The 23,937-nt window shown below is 36.1% G+C and overlaps 1 protein-coding gene across 2 annotated transcripts in view; it reads left to right on the top strand.

The window, feature by feature from the left end:
* Positions 1-23,937, top strand: part of CTNNA2 (catenin alpha 2) — a 520,993-nt gene that overhangs the window by 128,885 nt on the left and 368,171 nt on the right. For both annotated transcript variants that reach the window (XM_052780796.1, XM_052780797.1), the window contains exons 4-7: positions 2,145-2,311; positions 6,209-6,328; positions 8,130-8,396; positions 23,059-23,262. In XM_052780796.1, coding sequence (XP_052636756.1) covers positions 2,145-2,311; positions 6,209-6,328; positions 8,130-8,396; positions 23,059-23,262 — 758 coding nt within the window. The remainder of the gene's footprint in view (positions 1-2,144; positions 2,312-6,208; positions 6,329-8,129; positions 8,397-23,058; positions 23,263-23,937) is intronic.

Raw genomic sequence — 23,937 nt, 5'->3', positions numbered from 1 at the left:
AGTTTATTTGACTTCCAGTGGTGTGCTGTTTGTTTTTTGTTCACTAAGTCTTTCTCACATAACAGATTTTACCTGATCTCCTTGTGATGTTAACCACATTTCTGCGTAATTTAATGTAACATTTACCTTTTGGTTGAGCTTCTTGTTCTGTGTTGGCTTAAATTAGATTATCAAATATTTGAAAGGTGATTATGATTTTAAAAAATCTTTTATGCCCAGTTATGCAACTTATTCCTTGCTGTAAATACAGGGGGGGGAAAAGTTCCCACTTTCTGATTTCAAGGTCTTTGCCACTGGTATCTTGCTGACTTCTCTGAATGCTTTGCACTGTCCTTGGCTCACCTTTCTTTCTGAGCTGATATTTCCTTCATCTTCACCCTGTCCTGATTTGGCTACTGTATTCCAACTTAGTCCTAGTCTTACTCCTTTAAAAGCAGTATTTCCTTAAGTAGCTGAAAATTATTAGATCTCAGCTTTACAAAAAGAACTCAAGCTCTTTCAGTGCTGGTAGCATTAAGTAATGTTTATTCTTTTTGAATACTTCTGTCTGCTAAAAAGAAGTAAAGCTAGTCCATAAAATCTTGATTTAGTTACCAAGTACCAGGTTGAATAAGATCCTTCCTGCTGGAATTAAACAGGAATAATGTGTCCAGGCACCAGCATGTTTCATCTGTTATGCAAGAGAGTGTTTTGCTTTGTCTGCAGAGAGGCAGCTGTAGGGATGTCCTGGCAGTTTGGGATGGTGAATAACTAGAGTGAGTAGAGGAGACTGGGCAGTAAAATCATAGCAGCGATGGTCACAAAGGGAATTGTGAGGTTCAACAAGGCCGAGTGCCGGCTCCTGCACTTGGGTCACAACAACTCCATGCAGCGCTACAGGCTTGGGGAAGAGTGGCTGGAAAGCTGCCCGGTGGAAAAGGACCTGGGGGTGCTGGTCGACAGCCGGCTGAATATGAGCCGGCAGTGTGCCCAGGTGGCCAAGAAGGCCAACGGCATCCTGGCTTGTATCAGAACTAGTGTGGCCAGCAGGAGCAGGGAGGTGATCGTTCCCCTGTACTTGGCACTGGTGAGGCCGCACCTCGAGTGCTGTGTTCAGTTTTGGGCCCCTCACTACAGGAAAGACATGGAGGTGCTGGAGCGTGTCCAGAGAAGGGCAACAAAGCTGGTGAGGGGCCTGGAGCACAAGTCCTGTGAGGAGCAGCTGAGGGAACTGGGGTTGTTCAGCCTGGAGAAAAGGAGGCTGAGGGGAGACCTCATCGCTCTCTACAACTACCTGAAAGGAGGTTGTAGTGAGGTGGGGGTCAGTCTCTTCTATCAAGTAACTAGTGATAGGACGAGAGGAAATGGCCTCAAGTTGAACCAGGGGAGGTTTAGATTGGATATTAGGAAAAATTTCTTCACCAAAAGGGTTATCAAACATTGGCACAGGCTGCCCAGGGAAGTGGTGGAGTCACCATCCCTGGAGGTATTCAAAAGACGTGTAGATGTGGTGCTTAGGGACAGGGTTTAGTGGTGGACTTGGCAGTAGCGTTAAGTTTACGGTTCGACTCAATGATCTTAAGGGTCTTTTCCAGCCTAAATGGTTCTATGATTCTATGATTGGGAAAAAAAATAAAATACTTTTATTAGGAGCGATAGCTGTTCCAAGTGGAGGAGAGCAGAGTAAGTATCTGAGCAAGAAGGCAAGGGCTGGGGAGCAGGAGTGAAGGAGAAGGATGTAGTTTGAAGGCAGAATTGTAAAGAGCTGCAGTTGGGTTGATGCTGTTGGGGTGCTCTGTCCCGTCCTCCCTACCAGTGCAGGTGAGTTCTGTATTTCGATAACACACACTGCTGTTTTTCTTACGTTGTGCTGGTTGCGCTCAGCAGTCTGTCTTGGTGTTTAGGTTTCCTTTTTAGTTGTTGCAGGTGACTACTCTAGAAGAAGAACAGTTTGGTAATAAAGAAAAAAAGGCAGAGAGTATTGAGGCAATTGCTGCACGTGTTTTAAAAAAAAATATTTCTCCTGAGCAATTCAATATTCAGTAACTAAGCCATTAATTTTTTCCTAACAGTAGTTAGTTTATTTAATGAGTTGTTTATACTTTCTGGAAAAAAACACAAGTCTAAAACTTTTCCTGAATTACCATTTTTTTTTTCAATTCTAGGAGAAACAATGAGAATTGCCTCTTCGGAGTTTGCTGACGACCCATGCTCCTCAGTGAAACGGGGCACCATGGTGCGGGCTGCTCGCGCCTTGCTTTCGGCTGTCACTCGCTTACTCATCCTGGCTGATATGGCTGATGTCATGAGGCTTCTATCACATCTGAAAATTGTATGCATTTTTAACGTTCTATATTGGGTTTGCATGGTTTTGGTGTAGAAAAATAAGGAACAAATCAGTAATGGATGTCACTGTTCGCATTTCTTGCTCTATTTCACTGTTTTTTCTTAAAGTGCTGATAAAGAGGTAGGAGATAACATTTCTGCGTTAGTCTCATTCATTTTCTGATTTTGCAGAAATTAATTTTTGGAGACTTAAAGTAGAAGTTGTCAGATACCTTCAATGACTGGACTAATACTTCTCTCAAGCAGCTTTCTGAACTGAACAGATGCAGTTACTTAACTCACTTCGCATCTTACCCCGATGGTTTACTATCTCAGTACTTGTAGAGTACTGCTATCTTGTGGCAGAGTTTAGGTACTGCAGTTGTTCCACTTTTTTTTTTTTCCCCACTTCTCTGCACGGCTTCTGGCTGTATCAAAAGATTGAATCTTTAATTTGGAGTGAAACAATAGTACAAGTGTCTAATCAGTCATAAAAGAGGAAAAATAGAATAAAGAGGAATTAAAGATTGCCAGATAGTTTGGTATGGATTTGTATTCACTTTTGGCTGCCAGCATTCACATTTTTATATAGGAGTATTAAAAGACTTTGCAGTTGAAACTGGGAAATGTAATTTTTTTTTTTTTGTGCTGGTTATTGGACTATTTCAATTTTATTGCATAAACAAATAAACAAAACCTCTGAAACAAAATAAAATTTTGCAGAAAATCATATACAGAATATTTAAAGCCTGCAGAGTGCCTGTCTGAATTTATCAGAGGAGACAGAGTTACTTCTTTTTAATAACTGTCCAGAAAGTGTTTTCTTTTTTTTTTTAATTTATTTTGTCTTTTTAACAGTGTAACTGTACAACAATATTATGTTCTGGAAAAATAATGAGTGCCCTTTAACTTGCAAACTGTGCAGATAACCTAGATAGTTTGAAAACAGCTTTCATAATGAAAAAAGGCAGATTTTTCTGCACAGATTCTAGTGAGCTCTGCTCTAATGAACAGAATGCCGCTCTCGTAATTGTCAGCACGTGGCTCGGATCATGTGCAGTGTAAGCATTGTCTCTCTCGAATATGCTTTTAATTTTTCCCCACTATAATACTCCATGCAACTGTAATTCAAATAGTCTTTTGCTAGTGAGGCTAACACTTTAATATTACAAACAATTTTTTTTTCCCTAAACATTATGATTAAAATTCGGATTCTAGCTCTTTCATAGGCAATGAGAAGTTCTGTTCTCACATCTGAGATTTCTTCCTTCTATTACAGCACTGTACTATGTTATGTAAAACACAAAAGTCCAATCCTGTTTTGTAAGTGGGTGTATTTACTTACACAGTTTGCACCCTAGATTTGCAAGGGCAGTGTATGGCAATGTTGTTTGTAATCTCTGCATTTATCAGATGTTACTATGAGTCCTGTTTCCAAGAAGCCAGACATCTCTGATTGTTTTTAGGAAAATTCAACTTACAAACCTTAAATGTGGTGGTGGGGGGTCAGGTTAAAACGGGTAATTTGTTTCTGAGGATTGACAGTATAAATATTTTTATCTCAACATTTTATAACGCAAACTAATTTTAGATGAATAAAAATTAAATTACTAAGATGAAAAAGTGTTTATATTTTAAAAAATTTATGAAGGGACAGCTCTTGTATTGACTCAAAGGTAACATTCAAAGACTGGTGTAAGTTAACCATAAAATTAATAAACGGAAATTATTTTGCATGTCAGAATTACGAAGCCTGATTTATACTGAAACATACTGTAGTTTTCACTGAAAGCATGTCAAAGGAGTGAGTTACACTTCAGACTTCATGGGAAATAGTGCATTTTAATTAATGTTTTGGAGTGAATATATGCAGATGCTTTCGGGAAGGACACTTGGTCATTTCTCCCAGATTATCTTTTGCACTACTAAAATTGCTAATAGTGCTTATTGCAGTGAAGCTTGTGTAACACTCATAAAATGGCATATATTAATATAGTATGTGATCATGCACATACAGAATTATGAGTCTATTGTAATTAATTACATGGTAGTTAATCAGAGGAACTGTACAGTTGAGTGAAGTAATTTTTTTTTGAGGATAGAGAGCTTGCTCCAGCATGAATTTGTAAAAGAAATTATAATAAAAAGGGGGTTTGTGCTCATGTCCTTTCTAATACTTCTCATAACCAGGTTCTTCATTTTGGAATTTCATGGGCTTCAGCCCAGACTGAAACGATAAGAGTATGATCAGCATCTTTTGCAATCTGATTATCAGAGTGGAATCTGTAACAAATTCTCTAGCATTCTTATTTAATAGGGAGCTGGCAGGACTCACAAAAATGTGCATCAGTTTGTCACGCCTGTGCTCAGCATTACAAACATATTAAAGCTGAAAGTTTCAGGTAGTTTAATATAAATGCTTCTTGATATGAAAGGAAGATGTTCATATCTTGCAAGGAATCCTGCAAGAACAAATTGGGTAATACAATGATGCTTTTGTAATTTGTGTTAATGGCTAAGGCGGTCAGATAGTTCAGCTTTAAAAACTGCTGTTGTTTTTCAGAGTAAAAGAAGAGGGAACTGCATTCTGAATAAGGTGTAGCTTGCAACTCTCAGACTCAGTATAAAATTTCCAACATAACAGCTATGGATTTATGTGCTTGAATTATACATTTTCCAGTAGAAATGTATGGATTTGCTACTCTACTGCCTTGTCGTTTGTAAATCTGCAGTAAGTAGGTAAAAGCTCAAAATAAAAATATTCTCTCTTGCTGGTAAGAAAACACAGTTAGAGCAACACAAATGATAAAAAGGCAGGCCCTGCACATAATTGTGCCTTTCTAAATTCATTAGACGCCAGCTACTGCTAAATTTATAGATTCCCAGCGGCGTTTGGAGAGTAAGCTGCAAACCTCTACTCTTGCACAGGAGCATGTCCCCATCAAAATTGGCCGTTTCTCTTTGAGGGCAAAATTTGTCTGTTATTGAAAGCTTATGCACATTCTTGTGAATTGAAGCAATAGGTTTTAGAAAGAAGAATGAATGGAAGCTTTTCCGTTCTCAATCTTTTTACTCGGAATTGGAATTTTTTATCTTGTGAGGGAGAGAAATACAACTTTGAATTTTCATCTAGTCACAGGAAAATTTCCTGTACTTATTGTAGGAAAAGAGCATTTTATCCCTTCAGATATTTGTTCTTGCTGTATATAAGGTAAAGTTTCACAATAGATTTGGTAGATTAACTTGTTAGTATAACTGGGGTTTTATATCTTTACCTGTTAGCTACAGGATGACTGAGTAACTGCAGGTATGTTTGCTTTGGTAGATTCTTTTCTCAATTTTAAAGTAACCAAAAAAGAAAGCTGAGAGCTGAGAAAAAAGAAATAATAGATATATTCTGTGTTGAATCTATTGTTTCATTTCTTTCACAAAGATACAGTGTTTTCAATATATCAGGGTAAATTTAAATCTTAATGGTAAGCTTGAGTTTTCTTTTTAAACATTATTTCTTGTCCAGAATTAATAACTTCCCTTTGTTTTCCCATAAAGCCTGTACCACACATTAAGAACATATTCATCTATTTTGTTTTAAAACCCACAGATATTAAACATTTCATCTGATAAGTGTGAGTGGGGAAATTAATATAGTTATGCCTTTTGCATTAGTTTTACATGATACCAAAGTACAGTAAATGGAAATTAATGCAGAATGACAATCAGACAGCTTCTCTATTAAGAAACCTAATTAAAGTTAGTGGGACTATCATAAAGCCACTGTACAGTGATGGATGTAAAAGCTAAATTGGGGCCATATAATAGAGAGTATTGGGTAGAATAGTTATAGACTTTGTCAAAGAGTGCACCCGGATTAAAATGCTAACACAGTTGATATATTATGTTCTAGGTAGAGGAAGCGCTAGAAGCAGTGAAAAATGCAACAAATGAGCAGGATTTAGCAAATCGCTTTAAAGAATTTGGAAAAGAGATGGTAAAACTGAACTATGTAGCTGCTAGACGACAACAGGTGAGTACATTTTAAAGCAGTGGTTGAGAAAGTTAGTCCTGGTTCTGAAGATCTTGTATTTTATGTCCAAGTCTGGTTTAAAATGTACAATAACTTATTGCTGTGTCATGGCCTATAATTTAATCGCATTGATTTTTTTGAATGTGATGAAGTTTTTAAAAAAATGCAATTTCTTTAAGAATATGTTCCAAGTGGCTTCAATTAATAGCAGAATGAAGGATCAAAAGGCAAGTGATTCAGGGGTTAAGGATAGTTTTCATTTGATGATTACTCCCATTTAATTCTAACCTATCCTGATTTGAGGTCACTCTGACAGCTGGTAAAGCACAAGCTCTTTGGTAGTCTAGTGTAATTCAAATTCAGGAAGAACAGAAATCTACTTTGTGTTTAAAACCATCATTATTAATTTTCAGATACTTGAAAAAAAAAAAGTACTCAGTTCATTCACTGCTAAGGCAGATGGAAAAAAGACCAGAAAGTCATGATAACATTTATTCAATATCTGCAATAAAGATAACTTTCTCCTGAGCACTGTTCTTTTTAAGAGTCCAGACAGTGCTGTCACTGTGGAGTTGTATAAGGTCTCTCCAACTTTGATTGTTTTTGAATACCACCAATCATTCAGGGGTGTCATCTTTGTATTGCATAGCACACCGGATTTAGAAAGCTGGCTTTCCATATTCATCCGTCTATTTACTTTATTTTCTGCATTACAGTAATGACAATTTACTTCTGTATCACTATTGTATTTTTTTATGATATATAACATTTTCAGAGTTATACTGAAATTAAACTAAATTAAAAATGTAAAAACTAGTCACTGTAGGAACAGTACTGTTCTGCATGTTCAGACACTTCCCTTGTGGAAATACAGGAAAAAGAAAAAAGTGAAAGCTAATGAAGGTATATGTCTCTTAAGTTCTTATTGGAGGTATTGAAATATAACAGAAAATCTTAGTTATAAACTTTAAAGATATTCTTCTTAAGGTGCATTTTTATAATGCCAGTAAGGTTTCCCATATAACTGGAAAATCTTGACAACATTAGAACTTACTACTTAGATGTTCGTACATTTTCCTTTCATCTCTTCTGTTTTGTAGCCTGATAAAGTTTTTAGGAACTTAATTCTCTCTGAAAACTGTTACCTGTCAGTTGTATGTGGTTGAAATAAGGCAATGGGTAGATCCTTTAAATCCAGAATATCTGGATTATTTTTCAATTTTTGCCCAAGATTCTGTGTGTGAACATAAGCAAACTATTCAGCTCTCCAGACTTCTTTGTTCATAGCTTTAAAATGGAAGTAATAATGTTTTGTTATTCCTTATCAATATTGCTAGGACTACCTTGCCTAATGTTTGAAAGGCTTTCATGGACAATTTGATATATCCTATAATTAAATTCCTGTCTTAAATAACAGTAATACAGTGTCACCTTATTGTGGTAACATATTGTACAGTATCTGGTGCTTGTTGTCAGGGAAACAAAAGGAAGCATATGTCATTAAAACAAACACTAAATGATATGAGGAATAGAACAAAATACGAAGGAAAGGGAAGCATATAGACTCTTTGATGAGAAGATATTGTGAGCAGAATGTAACAGCTGTAGCTACACAGAGCGTATGGACTTTCTTGGGCAGGAGGGAGATTTCTTTCTGTGATTTATGGTAGATTCTGTCATTGATTCCATCTCTGCAAATCACTGGATGGTATTTACACAGAGACACTTAAGCTGTATAGCCAATACATTCTAACACAAAAAATGTCATTTACCACTATAAAAATTGCGTGTTTTTGTATAGGAACTGAAAGATCCTCACTGCAGGGATGAAATGGCTGCAGCTCGAGGTGCTCTGAAGAAGAATGCCACTATGTTGTATACTGCATCCCAAGCATTTCTCCGTCACCCTGACGTTGCAGCTACTAGGGCCAACAGAGACTATGTCTTCAAGCAAGTACAAGAAGCAATTGCTGGTATTTCCAATGCTGCCCAGGCCACCTCACCCACTGATGAGAACAAGGGGCACACTGGCATAGGAGAGCTTGCTGCTGCATTAAATGAATTTGATGTAAGTATCAGAAGCGTATGGAAAATAAAGTGTTTCTCCATGCAATCTACAGTGCTTTTAACTAAGTGTTTCTTGAACAGGACTCAAATTTCCCTTTTCATTCAGGTCCATTTCCTCAGACTGCAGAGGCCAAAGTGCAGACATTGATTTGTGTTATTTTTAATGAGGAATAGTTGTTTGGTGATAATGGATTTGAATTATAAGGAGTTATTTGCGCTCGTATGCAGTGGCTGTGATAGAAAGAAGTCTTTTGCCCTAGTGTCCTTGAAAAATCTAGCTACATAGTTCTAAATAATGCAAAGTCTGATTAATCTGGCAATTTCGTTCTGTGACCAAGATCTGTGATTGGTTGAATGGTAAAAACATGTTTCTCTGGCAAGTTGGGAAGTCAAGACAATAAAATAAAGATGGTGATGGAGCTGAGCATCCTGGAAACGTTAACATTCAACTTGAGTCATGAATTACATTAATGAAAGATATGGAAAAAGCATCTTCAGACACAGTTGATACCAGTCACTTCAGCTGCAGGCGAAGTGCTGCAGCCTCTATTCCAGCAATAGCCACAGTTTTGCTTAAGCATCGTCCTTAACAGCTAATTGTTTAACTGTTAATTTCATTGCCAGTCCTGTCTTATGATTTTTCCCTATCTCACACTTGAGGACTGTACTTTAGAAAGTGAAAAAACAACTTAATTGCAGACAGTATCTGAAAATATTTTCCTCTTTCATTCTGACTTTAGGTAAGGGTTTGTTAAAATTATTATTAGGGAATTAGTATGTCCTTTTCACTTTGAATAATACACAAGATTACAATGCTTGCATCTGCCACACACAATCAGGAGCTACTCAGTCCTGCTGTATTTAGGGCTGAAAGTGGAGGTGTAGTGCAGGTGGTTCATCTCCTGTTGTGTTGGACTGGGCTTGTCTTCTGCATCAATGGGTTACTGTCATCGGGTCTACTTTGGAGACGGTAGTAGAAAGGGTAAGTCTTATAGGATCAAGGGAAGCTCCAAGATTGAGTAAGGTATTGAAAAAAGGCAGAGAATGAGTATACAAATAATAGCAAAAGGAAAATGGGGTTAGAGGTGGAAACGTGACAGCAGAAACTGTGTGGATGGGTGTAGGAAGAGACAAGCAAAGAGGGTAAAACCATTCAGAACTACTGCAGGATCCAAAGGTTGACTCCAGTTCCATCATGCTTTTTAATTAAATGTCACAGTACTGCCTGCATCGACTATACTGATCTTTTTTTTTTTTAATATCTATATTTCTAGATCTATAGTTTTTCCTGTAAAATTATTGTGGGTCAAGATTTAAGGAATTCTGCATGGTTTTCAGGGCCTTCTCAGCTCATAGGTCCCTTATTGGTAAGATCCTGAGGTTAATATCCCTGTTTGGTCTGATTGTACCCTGGCTTTTGTGGGGACCTTTATGGACAGCATGTTATGGACAGCAGAGGTTTGACAAACAGAAAGCATGTGACTTCTCGGTCCCAAACTGATGATGCTGCTGCTCTCTGGAAAAGGCTGCTGTTCAATGCAAAGAGAGGCGTTGTGCTTAGTGAAAGTAAATTTAGTGAAGACTATGCGAGACATCTGAGATTGTCCCCTGCCTCTTTGTGAGAATATTTGTTCTTCGTTTTTCTCATCAGGTAAAGTCTTTTCCATTTTACGTGATGTTGCAGGCATCATGAATGCGTATGTGAGATATCTATCCGTAGTATCGTGTTCTGTTCGCAATTACGTGTGGAAAAACAGCCTGTCTTTTTTGAGAATTTTCTTTCTAGTTTTAAGAAACTAAATGAAAACTTTATCCTCTGACTTACTGAGGACACAAAGATTGAAACTGTTGTTTTATCTGCTTTCTAACCATATTTCCTGTTTGCCTCACTGCTTAGCTGTTGAATGAGATTTATTCACACCTAATTTTGCAACAGGGATGACATTCCCTAAACTCCAGGGAAAGCCAAAATTTATAGCTGCGATGGTGGGATGATTGTGAATTTACCCTTATGTTTTACAAGCAAGAAAGTAAGAAAAATTACCAGAGTAGTGAAACTATGTTATGGGTAAAAAGATGGTGGAGAAAAAAGTTTGATTTTTACTTCAGCAAGGAAAAGGAAGTTTATATTTTCTAGTGAAAATAATTTTACAGTATATTTATTTTACAGTATCAGTCATATTGATTGAGATCAATTTGTATTTGGTATGAAGTGCATACTAAACCTTGTATTATATGACAAGATAATTCTTCTATATTAAAAATAAGTTTACAGTTTTTTCCATAATATTTAGCACTACTCAGCCTTCATTATCTCAAATTTCAGAATCAGCGTTCTGTGGCTTAATGCTTCAAATCACTGCAGTGTAAATCATCTGAATACTTTCTCAACAAAATATCATCACATGTAATACAAATAATTATTCTACCTATTTTAAGCACTTCAGCTATTGTGTTTAAATAGGTGTCATGTTAATTGTCATACCCTATACAGTGGCAAATTTTGGTATAAAGTCACCTGTGAGTTATTAGCAGCAAAGCTTTGGAAAGAGTTGTCATTTATTGCTTCTTGGAGATAATTTATGTTGAAATGAGACTTCACAAATCTGTTTCTTACTGGATTTGCTGCTTTAAAGTACTGTTTGAAGTTGATTGATTACAAAAGTACGTGTTTAATGCCTCGTTTTTTGTCCTTTAACTTAAATGTTCCTGCTTTAATTTTAGATCATTTAAATCCAGATATTCCTGGTTTTATTATTAAAGTAGCTAATTAGTAAAATTTGGTATATATTTTACACTCGTTAAATATTTCTGGGTTCTTACTGCAACTAAGGATGTACCTTTTACCTCCCCTCATGACACTTGTCCAAATTTATTCAAGTTACGTAGAGAAGTTTGTTAAGAACTTATGTGAATTCTAAAAATATTCTGTTTTCACTCAGGAAATGGTAGTTTTGGTCTGGTAAGGTCTCAGCTGTTCTGATTATAAAGGGACTGCCGTGTTGTCACATGTTGAGTGTTGCGGGATTGATTCATCCTGTACCCTCCATGCTCCCCCCATAGCCTTCATGGTGTGTACCAGGGACAGGACCTACCCATCAAACTGGAGTGCAGTGGGGAGGTAGATAAAAAGATAGTAAAATTACTAAGTGCAAAGAAATTAAATGAGAAGGACCAGAAACCTGTGCTAGATGAAAACTGAGGTGAAGATACATGGTGTCTACACTCCGATGTGGGGTTGGCGACTGGAAAGAGGTAAAAGTATATGTGGGATGTGGATATAAAAATATATTTACATATGGGTATAAAGTGATGGGATAAATAGATGTAGAGTGGCTATCTGCCACAGCAAGGGCTGTAGGCACATAGGTGGGGAACACATTCACATGATGGAATGGGGAGGGGGCAGTGACAGGCAAAAATAGTATTTATTGGGCACTGGGGGTCTCTGATGAGTAGGAGAGTGCCTTCTTTCAGAACATGGATTGAGATAGTGATTTCTTAGTTTTTAGGAATGTAGCTGTGTCAGTGGGATGTGCTGACAAAACTTTAGAAGTGCTAACCACTGCAGAAATTCAAATTCTAGGGGCTTCAAACAGGCACCCTAAATACTTAACACTTTAACCAATTCTAAATATTTTGCTTTAGATTTTGATATGAAAAATGAGGTAATCGTTCTTGTACAGTACTGCAAGGGTAGGTGTAACAGTTTTGTAAATATGAAAATGATTACTATGCATGCAGTGTAGACCCATGAAAAGGAGTATTTCTGTGTTTGGAGAAAGGCTAGGATTGACTACAATAAATTATGAGCCACAGATAAACTAAATTAGTAAAGCCTGTTACCTAGAAAAGGGGGAGAAGAGGTATCTAAAGGAAAAAAGGACCAAAAAACCTGCTTTCCATTGATGCTAAAGGCCCGTATCTATCATCTTTTGTATTGCTCCAGAAAGAAAACATCAGAACTGATGAATCTGCTTAGCTGACTTTTCTCCTTGAGTTTTGTGCTTGTGTGTATATAGTAAATTGGCAAGTTCTGTATCTGTCAATAGAATAACATGGTACTGTATTTGTTAAAATGTATATATAGTCCTTGCTTTTTAATACATGTTAACCCAAACATTCACACCCTATACTTGATGTTATTTTAATACTCCAGTGATTTATTGTTTCTGTGTGTGCACACATCCATTTGTCTCTAAAGTTGCTTACCAGCTATGTTGATCCATGTTACATCTTGAACTGCTGTGCCTTTGTGTCATCCATTTACTCTCTGATTTCAAAATCGCATTGAGTCTTGAACGAGTATGATAATAATTTGGTTTATAAAGGAATTGATCTGGCTGAGAACTAAAAGAGGTGGTTAAAATTATTTTTGGTACATGAGTTATTTCTATATTTGTGATAGTCCCGAGGTACTGAATATGTACAATTTTTTGTTATGAGAAAGATTTGAACAGAAAAATTCCAGGCAGAGTAGCTCAATCTTTAATAAATTTTTGAACAGTGCAAGCCTACCATGTAGGAGATGACTACGTTTTATGAGAAAAAAAGTCTCTGATGACACTGGTCACTGTCCTCCAGGCTGTAAAATGAAGTTCATACTTAATAAATGGACTATCATAATATATTTCTTGAAGATATTAATAATCCTTTGAGAATATTTTTCAGGGCTAATAAACGCAATGTTCCTTAAATGGAGTGAAAGGTCCAAAAGGTGTGTAATGAAAAAAAACCAACCCAAAACATAGAAACTGAAAAGATTAAATACTTGGGTACAACAATAGCAAAAGATGCTTTTTTTTGTAATAAAATTAAGAGCAGTCAAAATGTGAGATAAGGTTAGCGGACAGAAGAGATGCTGTATCATTAAGTGACTACCTTTAAAATTTTACTGCTTTTTGGACAAATAACTGTACTAGTTGTTCAGCCTGAGAATGGATTTTGCAGAATATTTACGGAATCTCAATTTATTTGTAACTATGTTCTTCAGAGAAGTAATTTATGATGTTGGAGATGAAAGGACAAGATGTGAGCTTCAAAATAAGAATTGAAACGCGTTTGTTTCAGTATCAAAATCCTAAGAAACAATTGCAAAAATATTACTGCACATCACACATAGCAATTTGAAACTAGACTTGTTGAGCTCTAGTGTCTAGGGAAGCACAGCCAAATGGCTATTTCTGTATAGTAGCAGTTATATACGGAATTTAAATAGGAATGCCTGTGTTACTGTACACTGGAGAAAGTGTGTTGCAAATTCAGATAACCTCATATATGACTTTGAATGAAATGCAGGGGTTTTTTTTTTCACTTGTGCAGCTGAAGTGACCTTTAAACTGGAATGGTGTCGAGTCGATCATTTCATGTGTGAAGGCAGTAGGGCTGCATCCCAATGCTTCGAAAGCTTCTATTCAGTAGTGAGATCCTTTGGCACTTTTTACGCTCCTTGGATCTCCCCTGAGTGGGGAAAAATCACAGACTGGTCATCCTTTGCATATTAAGAAAATAATGAGCAAGAGCGCAATGTTGTATTTTATAGTATACCTAAAAATTTTACCTGTTTGCAGAGAAATATGTTTGTGCATGCTGAACTGACCTTTCAAGAGAGGAATAAGCAGAGTAAATTTTCAGGGTCCTGATGATGCTAAGGGCTGAACAAGCTTTTTCGTCCATGTTATTGCTGCTCTTTCCTGCCCACCTCAACCCCTTCTGTGTGCTACTTTTGGTCTTTTTTCACCCAGAATTTTCCATGCAGAATGGGAGTAGTTTAGCAGCAAGAAACTCAAACTGAGTTTAAATTGAGGGTAGATTCAGAGCAGATATAAGAAAGAAACGTTTTACGATGAGGGTGGTGAGGCACTGGCACAGGTTGCCCAGAGAGGCGGTCGATGCCCCATCCCTGGAAACATCCAAGGTCAGGCTGGACGGGGCTCTGAGCAACCTGATCGAGTTGAAGATGTCCCTGCCCATTGCAGGGGGGTTGGACTAGATGACCTTTAAATGTCCTTTCCAGCCCAAACTATTCTGTGATTCTATGATTCTAAAATGTTTTAATCACCTGCTTCAGAAGTTCATTCTACTTTTAATCTTAGTAGTTGGCTTTACAATGTATTATGGTTAATGTTTTCTCTGTGCTTGTGTATGTATGGGAATGTTTATATATTATTGTGGAAATGTCAGCTCCAGAGTACAAGGGATAGCACTTGAAATGACAGGATTTTGGTATCAAATGCATAGCAGGATTGTGGCCTCTGTAAAGTGAAGCAGCCTTGCTTGCTAGCAGTTAGGATCTTGTTTATGTCTATTCACCTTTAGCATTGAGAATGGTGCTGCTGGTCTGGATTTTCTGTATAAGAGCACCATCTAGTGGGCTGCTTGATTTTTTTTTTTTTTTTTTTCTCTCCCCGAAATGCTCCTGTGTAGTAAATTAGTATTGTAAAAAGATCTAGCAATCAAAAAATACTACTTATAAGTTTAACCATACCACATTTCTAGTACTTCTTTTGATGGTAGAAAAAACAGTATGGCAATGCACTAGGTGCTTTGTGTGTTTTCCTATCAAATACGTTCAATATGTTTGTACTAGGACAGTAACCAGTTTATTTGCAAAGGAGTTTTTGTAGTGAGCCCTCATCCAAACAAGTTTGTTAGAGATAGTAAAAATACACAAATGAAACACACTTTTGAAAAACCTAATCAACATTTATATAGAGAAATATGTTTTTCATAATAATACAATTATTCCATTATTATTCAATGTATTACAGGTTGTTTATTTCATTGTTAGTAATAAGTATGAATATCTGAACTGTTAAATTCAAAATATTTCAAAATTTTGTCAGGTTAAATATAATAGCTCAAAAATTGCACTTAGTGAAATTTCCTGATTAGACTACGCTTGGTACTATTTTGAGTATGTTTATGTAGTACCTCTGAGATGCTTATATAACTCACATATGTGAGAAGTGAACATCACCAATATTTCAGGGAAACAATATCTCCGTTTTTATTTAGAGAACAGAGTCGGGAGAGGACTGCTGGGGGCTGCGGAGGTGGGGGCTGTTGCTACTCCATCTGCTCTTGGCTGTGCACTTCTACCTGAGTGTGATATTCATCAAACTACTATGAATTTAGTTATCCCACTGTCCTAGAAGGAAAAATACTCACTTATTTCTCTGAATTAGTTCTCTGTTCTTTTAACACATCAGACCGGCTCATCGAAAGCTGCAGTGTGACATGGTATTGTCACGCTGTTCTTATTTCTTCAAATTATAGCTGTATGGTGTGTCTGTGAAACACAGCATAATGACAGGTAGAAATATTTGATTTATCACTAACCAGGAACTGAATAGCCTTGTTAGCACTTTGGGGGACACTGACATACATACATAAACCAAACCTGTGAGCACACTGCATTTGTTTTCACGGTAGTGCAGGCACTTCTGACAAAGAAATATATTAAACACTCTTATTTATACAGACTTGTCTCCCAAGTTGTTCTGAAAAACTGGGTCCCTCAGTATATTACGTGCTTCTTTTTACACAAAGGCAATTTTTCGTACTGTCTTGTGGTTGTGACATTGTTTATCTAAGGTATCTATCAATTTGATTTTTTAATGGCATTTGTCACTGTGGTTTTGGTTCCTTCTGACATATTGCTCACTTTGGAGCGGCATTTGCCATAAACATCGCATTTTCATTGTGCTAAAGTGTAAAAAAATAAATAGAAGAAAGAAAGTATGATTTGTCCAGAGTCACACAACAGAATCATAGAATCATAGAATACCAGCTTCGAAGGGACCTCAAGGATCACCTGGTCCAACCTTTTAATACCAGATTACTACGAGAGTCAATAAAGGAACCACAAAGCCCTACATTCCAATTAAGTGTCTCTTCTGCTGCACTGTGCTGCTTACCATGGTACCTAATGCATCACTTGAATTTACTGGGATTGTCTTAGATGGAAATATTTGTAAAACTATGTTATACAAAAGTTTCTTACTTGAAAGATACTTCTGTTTTATCTAGGATAATTCCTCCCCCTGCAGAGCTCCAGCCAGCCAGCGGTATGATTGCAGCAGCTGCTTTATCACTTTTATGCTACTACATTGTCTTCTAAGACTACTTTTCAAACTTTACATTTGTGGTTTTTTTTTTTTTCCTTATAGCATCATATTAGATTCACAACTGTATTATTATGCCCTCAAAGATGCCTTTCCTGTCTTTGAGAATATGAGTCTGAAAAATCAATTCGACTTTCTTTCCTTCCATAGCCCTACAGAAGAGCATGAGTTGTTTGTTGTTTTTTTTTTTTTTAGTTTTGGTTTGTGTTTTGTGTGTGCTTGTTTGTTTTTCAAATTGATTCTTTTAAGATGTTTCTTAAATAAGAAGGTTGTTTCCTATTAGAACAGAACAAGCTGATATTGGACTTCTTTTATATGATTTGATAGTTTCTTTTAAAATTCAATTTTACTCAATTACAAGAGGAAATAAGTTTTGTTTAATTGGGTTTTTTGTGTGTTCTAAAGAACAGAGCACAGTAAATTGTATAAAGGGCCCAACATTGGCCATCGTTATTCTCATCATCCTTTTACACAATAGAAAATTAAGGAAGTACAAGGAAATATGAATTCCTTCTTGTTCTCTCAGTCAGAGGTTGTATGGGAGGTAATTGAGTGGGGAATTCTAGAAAGAATCTGTATAAAGGTAAGAATCTGACCTTCCCTGTTACACACATGCACACGAACTGTACAAACAGGAAAACTCTGCTGACCAGTTTGTTGGCCTTTTTTTATTTTTTTCCTCCAAAAATGTTATTTGTCACAATTTTTATTGCAAGTGACAGCAGAGCTATTATTTTAAAAGCTCTTTGTTACCAGCTCTAAGGTGCTGTGGTCTCATTAATGCTATTTAGTATTTTGAAAAAGTGATGCTTTCCATGTGCTCTTTTTCAAGCTTTGCTGGATACTATCAAAGTTTATGACTGTATCCATTGACTTAGGAATACATTTTATGTTGGCTGATTTTCAGCTTTTTCAGAACTGGAACTTCTACCTCCTTCCAGCCCCCCAAATCATTAACATTACTTAGGTGTTTAAAAAGTGAACAAAGCTGTGGTTCTGAAGAAGCTGCTGAAATTTCCTTAAGACTTTCTACTTGCAGAAACCAGTAGATGAGCAGATTTTTCATCGACAATAAGGCAATGCACATAATAAGTTTTTGCAAGAGCACAGGCCTGATTTGGAAAATGCAGACAGTGATACAGTAGTCACATTTCTTTTGGAGTTGCAAAATTGTTTTAAAACATTAATTTAATTTAATGGTTTGGTTTTATTTTACTTTATATTTCTAATAAAAACTGTTTTTTGGTATTGTTGATAAAGATAATCTAATCCAGATAAATTTCACCAAGTTTCAGTGATTATGTGCTCTCTGATATTACAATACATTTATGTAGGGTATGTGGTTATTTTAGTTGAAGTGTGAATAACTTGTCTGATACTTTAAATTTCAGAAGTGATGCCCTATAGTTTATTAGTGTTCATGATAGTTTATTCCTGTTTGAGCAAGATAAAGATGGCTTATAGTACTAATTAGTATGAAGAGGTCTATTTTCTGAAAGTTTTTATTCTTTACGAAAACATTGCAACTACTCTATGAACACACCTTTATATAATTTAAAAAAGTGGAGAGTACAAGAGAAAATAGTTAACTATAATATGCTTAAAGAAGATATTATCACAAGTTTAGCAGTTTTCAAATAAGTCTCCAATTATATTTAAATTAATTTTCTTGGACTTGGTTTCAGCAACTGAAGCCAAAAATGATGTATGTTCATAGCAAAGAAACTGTTTACACTAATCTGTCTGCAGTTGGAAAGAGGCTTGAAACACTTAATTATAAGGCCTGAATTATGGTGTCAGTCCCTGATTTATGGCTTTAATGTTAGTTAATTAATTAGAAATGTAAAATGTTCCAATTCATTTACATTCATCATTCATTAACTGGCTGTCAAGAAGTGAGGGGAACTTGAGACTTTTGAAGGAATTTATTTAGCCAGATTTCCTGGCAACTATTTTTTTCTTCCTTCCAAGAAGACATTATTTCCTTGTTAACATAATGTTAATATATGTGTAAGAACTTTGTACATGTCAATAACATAGTCTGAAGTTGCATTTAGATACCAAGCTTTCTTTGAAAAGGAGTAAAACCTTTCAGAAGCAAAAAATAGTGTCTCTTTGGGAACTGTTGAGAGCTGTCATGTAGCAGGTTCTCATCCCTGTTCTCTTTTTCCCAACGCTCAAAAACCTGTTGTCCTATTTGAGAAATGTTTAGAGTTTAAAATAAACATCTAAAATATCATTTATTTATAACCAGCCTTTGGAAAGTAACTACATCATTATTTATTATACTTTAAACAAAGTGTAGTTGTTCTCTTTCCTTAGAACCTCTAAGTTTTTCTTTTCCAACAGTGTTTCTTGTTATAAAAGTGAATTAAGAGATGCCCAAAAATTTAGTTCTGATCATTTTGTGTGATGTTAGGGTTAAGAAAGCAGTGGGGCAAAAAAAGCATTTGAAGATTCTGATGGACAGCAAGTTCAACCTGAGTCAGCAGTGCACCCTTACAGCCGTGCAGGTCAGCCACCTACGAGGCTGAATTAGTAAGAGTGTAGGCAGTAGGTCGAGTGATTTTTTGCCCCTATATTTAGCACGTATGGAACTGCATCAGGCCTTCCCAATCCGGTTTGGGGCTTCCCAGTGCAAGGAAGACTGACAAACAAATCCGGCAGAGACCGCAAGATAATGAGGAGGCTGCAGGACATGACAAATTGAGAGGGGCTGGCAAGGCTGGGAATTTTTTGGGCTGCGGAATAAGAGGCTTTGAGGAGGGATCTTGTTCGTGTCTTCAACTGCGTGGTAGGATGGTGTAGAGAAAATAGAGCTAGAGTCTACTTTGAGGTTCACGGTATTGGGATGAGAGGCAACAGGCACAAGCTGATTGAAGGAAAATTCTGTTTGGATATTGGGGAGAAAAAAAAAAAACACACCATGAATGTGATCAAACTCTGAAAGGGGGGGCAGAAAGATTTGGAAAACCTCCAAGGATGAAGATTTCATCTTGACTGGTAGAAGCCTTGAGCAACCTGCCCTGATGTTGAAGCTGGCTCTGCTTTAATGAGGAGAAGTGAGACATTTATGGAAGGACTGGTTAGGTTGCTGTAACTGAAACATGAAAATTGTGATAGTGCTGTATGGATGTTGCTTTGATTTGAGTTTATGGATTGAGAAAGAGGTTTGCTACAAGTCGAACGTATGTTGACTATTGGAAATCCTCTACTCTCTAGTAAAGTGTACGTCCTGTCTTTGTTATGACCATTTTTATGGTCATTTAAAAAAAAAAAAACAAACAACAAAAAACGGATGACCTTGAGAACTCTCTATTCCAACCTAAGTTATTTTGTGATTCTGGATGTTCATTAAGAGAATATCCCAAACAAATATTTAACTGAATTCTTAAGCCTAAGAATTCATTATGAACAAAAAGTTTTGTGGGATATGGATGAAAAATTGCTGAGTGCAACTCAGTAGCTTTTGTCCTTCATGAGCTAAGGTGGGGTGGTCATAAAGATCTCTTTTTATTTAGAAAAAAATCCACTAATATGTTCCTTTTCTGTGTTTTACAGTGAGGAAAGCTGGCTTAAATTAATTATACGTCTCCAATGATACACACTTTATTATTTAAAATGTAAATGGTATTTGCATGTAACCTGAACAGAACTTCCTAAATTTATTCATGGAGTATGAGATAACTGCTTATGAAAATAATGAGTTGGGTTTCAGTGATCAGAGAGATTGGAGATATTTGATCTGCAGATTGTTCATCCTCAAGGCTCGAAAAGGATGGAAATATTCCAGGAATACATTCTTGGTAGGTCCTTGGGTCTCATAGAAGACTGAGTGCAGGGTCTTCAAAAACCTCTAAGACGACAGGCGTGATTCATGACTCGCTGAGAGGTGTAAGATCTACTGTTTGAAATTTGCTCTGTAGGTAGAGAACCTTACACCTATGGCTGTAAGGAGGAGAAGTGGTGAGACATTTATGGAAGGACTGGTTATGTTGTTATAACCAAAACATAGAAATTGCAATAGTGCTGTATGGATGTTGCTTTGATTGAGTTTATGGATTGAGAAAGAGGTTTGCTACAAGTAGAATATATGTTGGCTATTGGAAATCCTCTACTCTCTAGTAAAGCGTACTTGCTGTCTTTGTTCAGGACTATTTTTATGGTCATTTAAAAAACCCACCATGACCATTAACATTATCATTTTATGGTCATTTATTTAAAAAACCACAACTAGGTTTGAGTAAGGAAACACTGAAAATAATCTGAAACATGCAGCTAATTATCTTTTTACTAATGACATGATTTGCTAAGATAGTTCATATGACGCAATTTCAGTCTTGCTACTACTGAATTAAATATGCTGTTGTGAAGATGGAATATATAGTTGATTTCTGAAAATCCCAGTGCTTATGAACATAAGTGTGGCAGTGCACTCTATACATTAAGTATTATCATTTGACTGAAAAGCACAGCTACATAAATATGCATAGGCCTAACTCTTAGAGAAGTCATTTCTAATTTAGATGCTTGTAAACTTGCTCCACTTACTGCTGTGAAACATAGACCCTAGAAGATACGTGTGAGACATTATTTCACATTCTGGGTAATGCTGCATTTATTTCTGCTAAGTCAGCCTTTCCTGGAGCTGGAACAATATACTGTCTAGTAAAAATTCTTCTATTTTTCCTTTTTATTAAATAATGAATCTTCAAAAATTTCCTGACATCCTTGTGTTTGTTACTATTTAACTGCTACACATTCAGTTATGTTCTAGATCTTTCAGGGCTTGATCCTCTTTCTCTGTATTGTAATGAGAGTTATGTTTTTTGTGTGTGGAGTTAATTGGAAGTTTCATTGAGAAATAAGCAGATCTTTTGCAAAAGCCTCGTCCCACTGAATTAAACAAAATGTATTCACTGGGAATCAGAATTTAGCCTAGAATAAGTTCATTTGAGCATGTGCTGATTCATAATAAGCTGATACAGTTTGCAATGTTAGAGGCAGATATTGCTTATATGTTATCTCCCTAAAGCCCCATGTACATTTTAATACATTATGGTGTATTTTTTCAAATTAACTGTATGATTTGGCTTGCACTTGTTGATTGCTCTTGCATATTAAAGGAAATAGACTAATCATAAAGTTATCAAAATGTTGTGAAAATTAAAATGGTTCATTAACAAAAATGCGATGTGCTTTAAAATAGATGTGATTATTAGAAAACAGAATGCTTTTAAATTTTTCAGATCTGCCTCTTACATTCCTATTTCTAAATATTTCATGATTTCTTTTCTTTTAAAACTCAAGAAGTGCAGGGCTTACAAAGCATTTTTAGACAATTTGCAATTGTGAAACTCCTTTGCATGATTGCAGCAAAAGGTTACTGAATTGCACGATGTTGTGAACGTGCCTGTAAGTGGGAGCGGGCGATTATTGCTTTTGTATGTGTTACCTTGAACTACAAAAGGAGAAAAGCAAGTCAGAATATACTCTAGCAGTGACTCAAAACTCATAATATTACATGAGGTTCTGTGCTAATGGGGGTTGAATCTATGTGGTTTAGCCCTATTTGGTATTTGGTAATACGTTTGATATCTAAAGTACACAAATGTTTAGCAATGATCATAATTTAAAAACCCAAATGTCTTTAATAGAAAACAGTCCTTGAAAATCAAATGTTTTTCTAGTGGAGTAAAGACATTTTGCTAACCAGTAGGCTATTTGACAAATTAAAGTTGGTTTTAGATTGTTTTCCTGTAGTGCTCTCTTTTTAGTTCCTGACTTAAAAACAGAAAAAAGCTTGCAAAAGCCTTTAGAAAAAGGCTTTTAAAAGATGTGCTACAGAATGGGAATCGGAAATATTTCACATTTTTGTCTGATTATCTAATAATGGTTTTCTTGCAGCGTTAGTGACAATTCCCTCTTTTTTTTTTTTTTTTTATTTAATATTGAGGTAATCTAGTAGCATTTCAGCAGCTTAGTCTGCTAATACAAGGAATCAATATGAAGGAATTAGTTAACAGAATATCCCATTTTCTCTTAAGTCATAAATAACTTGTACTATTAAAACAATGGTTTGAATGTTTACACCTTTCATATGAATTTACTGAATATCCAAGAGATTTTCAAAAGATTCAGAAAAGAATAATATTAGTTTACTCCAAGATGGAATATGTACATATAATACACAGAGACACACAGACATATTGCGTACATAGTACAGTAGTTTGTGTTGATTCGTTTTTTACTATGTGCTTCCCAAATACTTATTTGAACCAGTTGTGCTGTTCTTGACAGTAGTCTTTTATAACTGTGATGTGAATTATTTTTAGATATAATTATTTATTTTATATATATATTGGGATTTCAGAGCTACCAGATATTTCTGTAACATTGATTTTTCAGGAATTTGGTAGATAATTTATTCATATGAAAGACTAAGAACCCTGTGAAGCCGCTGAAATAAGAGCCGTTTAAGAAAACCTGAAGACCCATGCACGCTCCTAATTTTCCCACTCGCCTTTTGTTTTTTAGAACAAAATTATTTTAGACCCCATGACTTTCAGCGAGGCCCGCTTCAGACCGTCTCTTGAAGAAAGGCTGGAGAGCATCATCAGCGGAGCAGCGCTGATGGCAGACTCTTCGTGCACGCGAGACGACCGCCGGGAACGGATCGTAGCCGAGTGCAATGCCGTGCGGCAGGCCCTGCAGGATCTGCTCAGCGAGTATATGAATAACGTAAGTTATACGCTCTTATTACTGCCTTCTTTTTCAGTAGATGAGGAAACCTTTCTGAGGTTAATGTTTTGATTTTAATATTTAACGAAAACAATAATGCGTCTTTATACCGGGAGTAGAGGTAATGCTATTTGAATTATTTAACATTTTAATGGTTATGCTATTTGAATTATTGAACTTTTTAATATATTGCAAACGTTTGACAGAAGTTTGGGACAATCAGAAGCTCACGGGAATGTTTCTTACCTGCAAAGGAACTCTGTGCTTCCCATAGCTTTAGCATTAAAGTTTCTTCTTATGTAATAAATAACCAACAAGTATTCCCTTTGAGGTAAAATACTTTTTAATGGAAACTAACAGCAAGCAATGTAAGTGGCAAATAGCCTAAGAATTATTTTCTTAATGAAAGTGAATACAGTTGATTTTCAACATGATTTCCACTGTGGGATGGTGGTCATTGTGTTTGTTTATTAGGATGTTACCTGTAGATACTCATGTGAGGTTGTCTGTTTGCTGTGTGGGTTAAACCACTGAAGGTCTTCGCTTGCTTTTGGAGCTGTTAAATATTCAGTTGCCATAAAAGTAGTGAGTTTAACACTAGTGCTGTTCACACAAAGAAACATATCTGCAGTATCTTAAATACAGCTATCTGTGTATGGTTTCAAGAGGTGTTAA

The sequence above is a fragment of the Harpia harpyja genome, chromosome 2 (genome assembly GCF_026419915.1).
Source record: "Harpia harpyja isolate bHarHar1 chromosome 2, bHarHar1 primary haplotype, whole genome shotgun sequence".
NCBI classification, from domain to species: domain Eukaryota; kingdom Metazoa; phylum Chordata; class Aves; order Accipitriformes; family Accipitridae; genus Harpia; species Harpia harpyja.
Note: the sequence above shows the minus strand (reverse complement) of the source record. Positions and strands in the feature narration are given on the sequence as shown.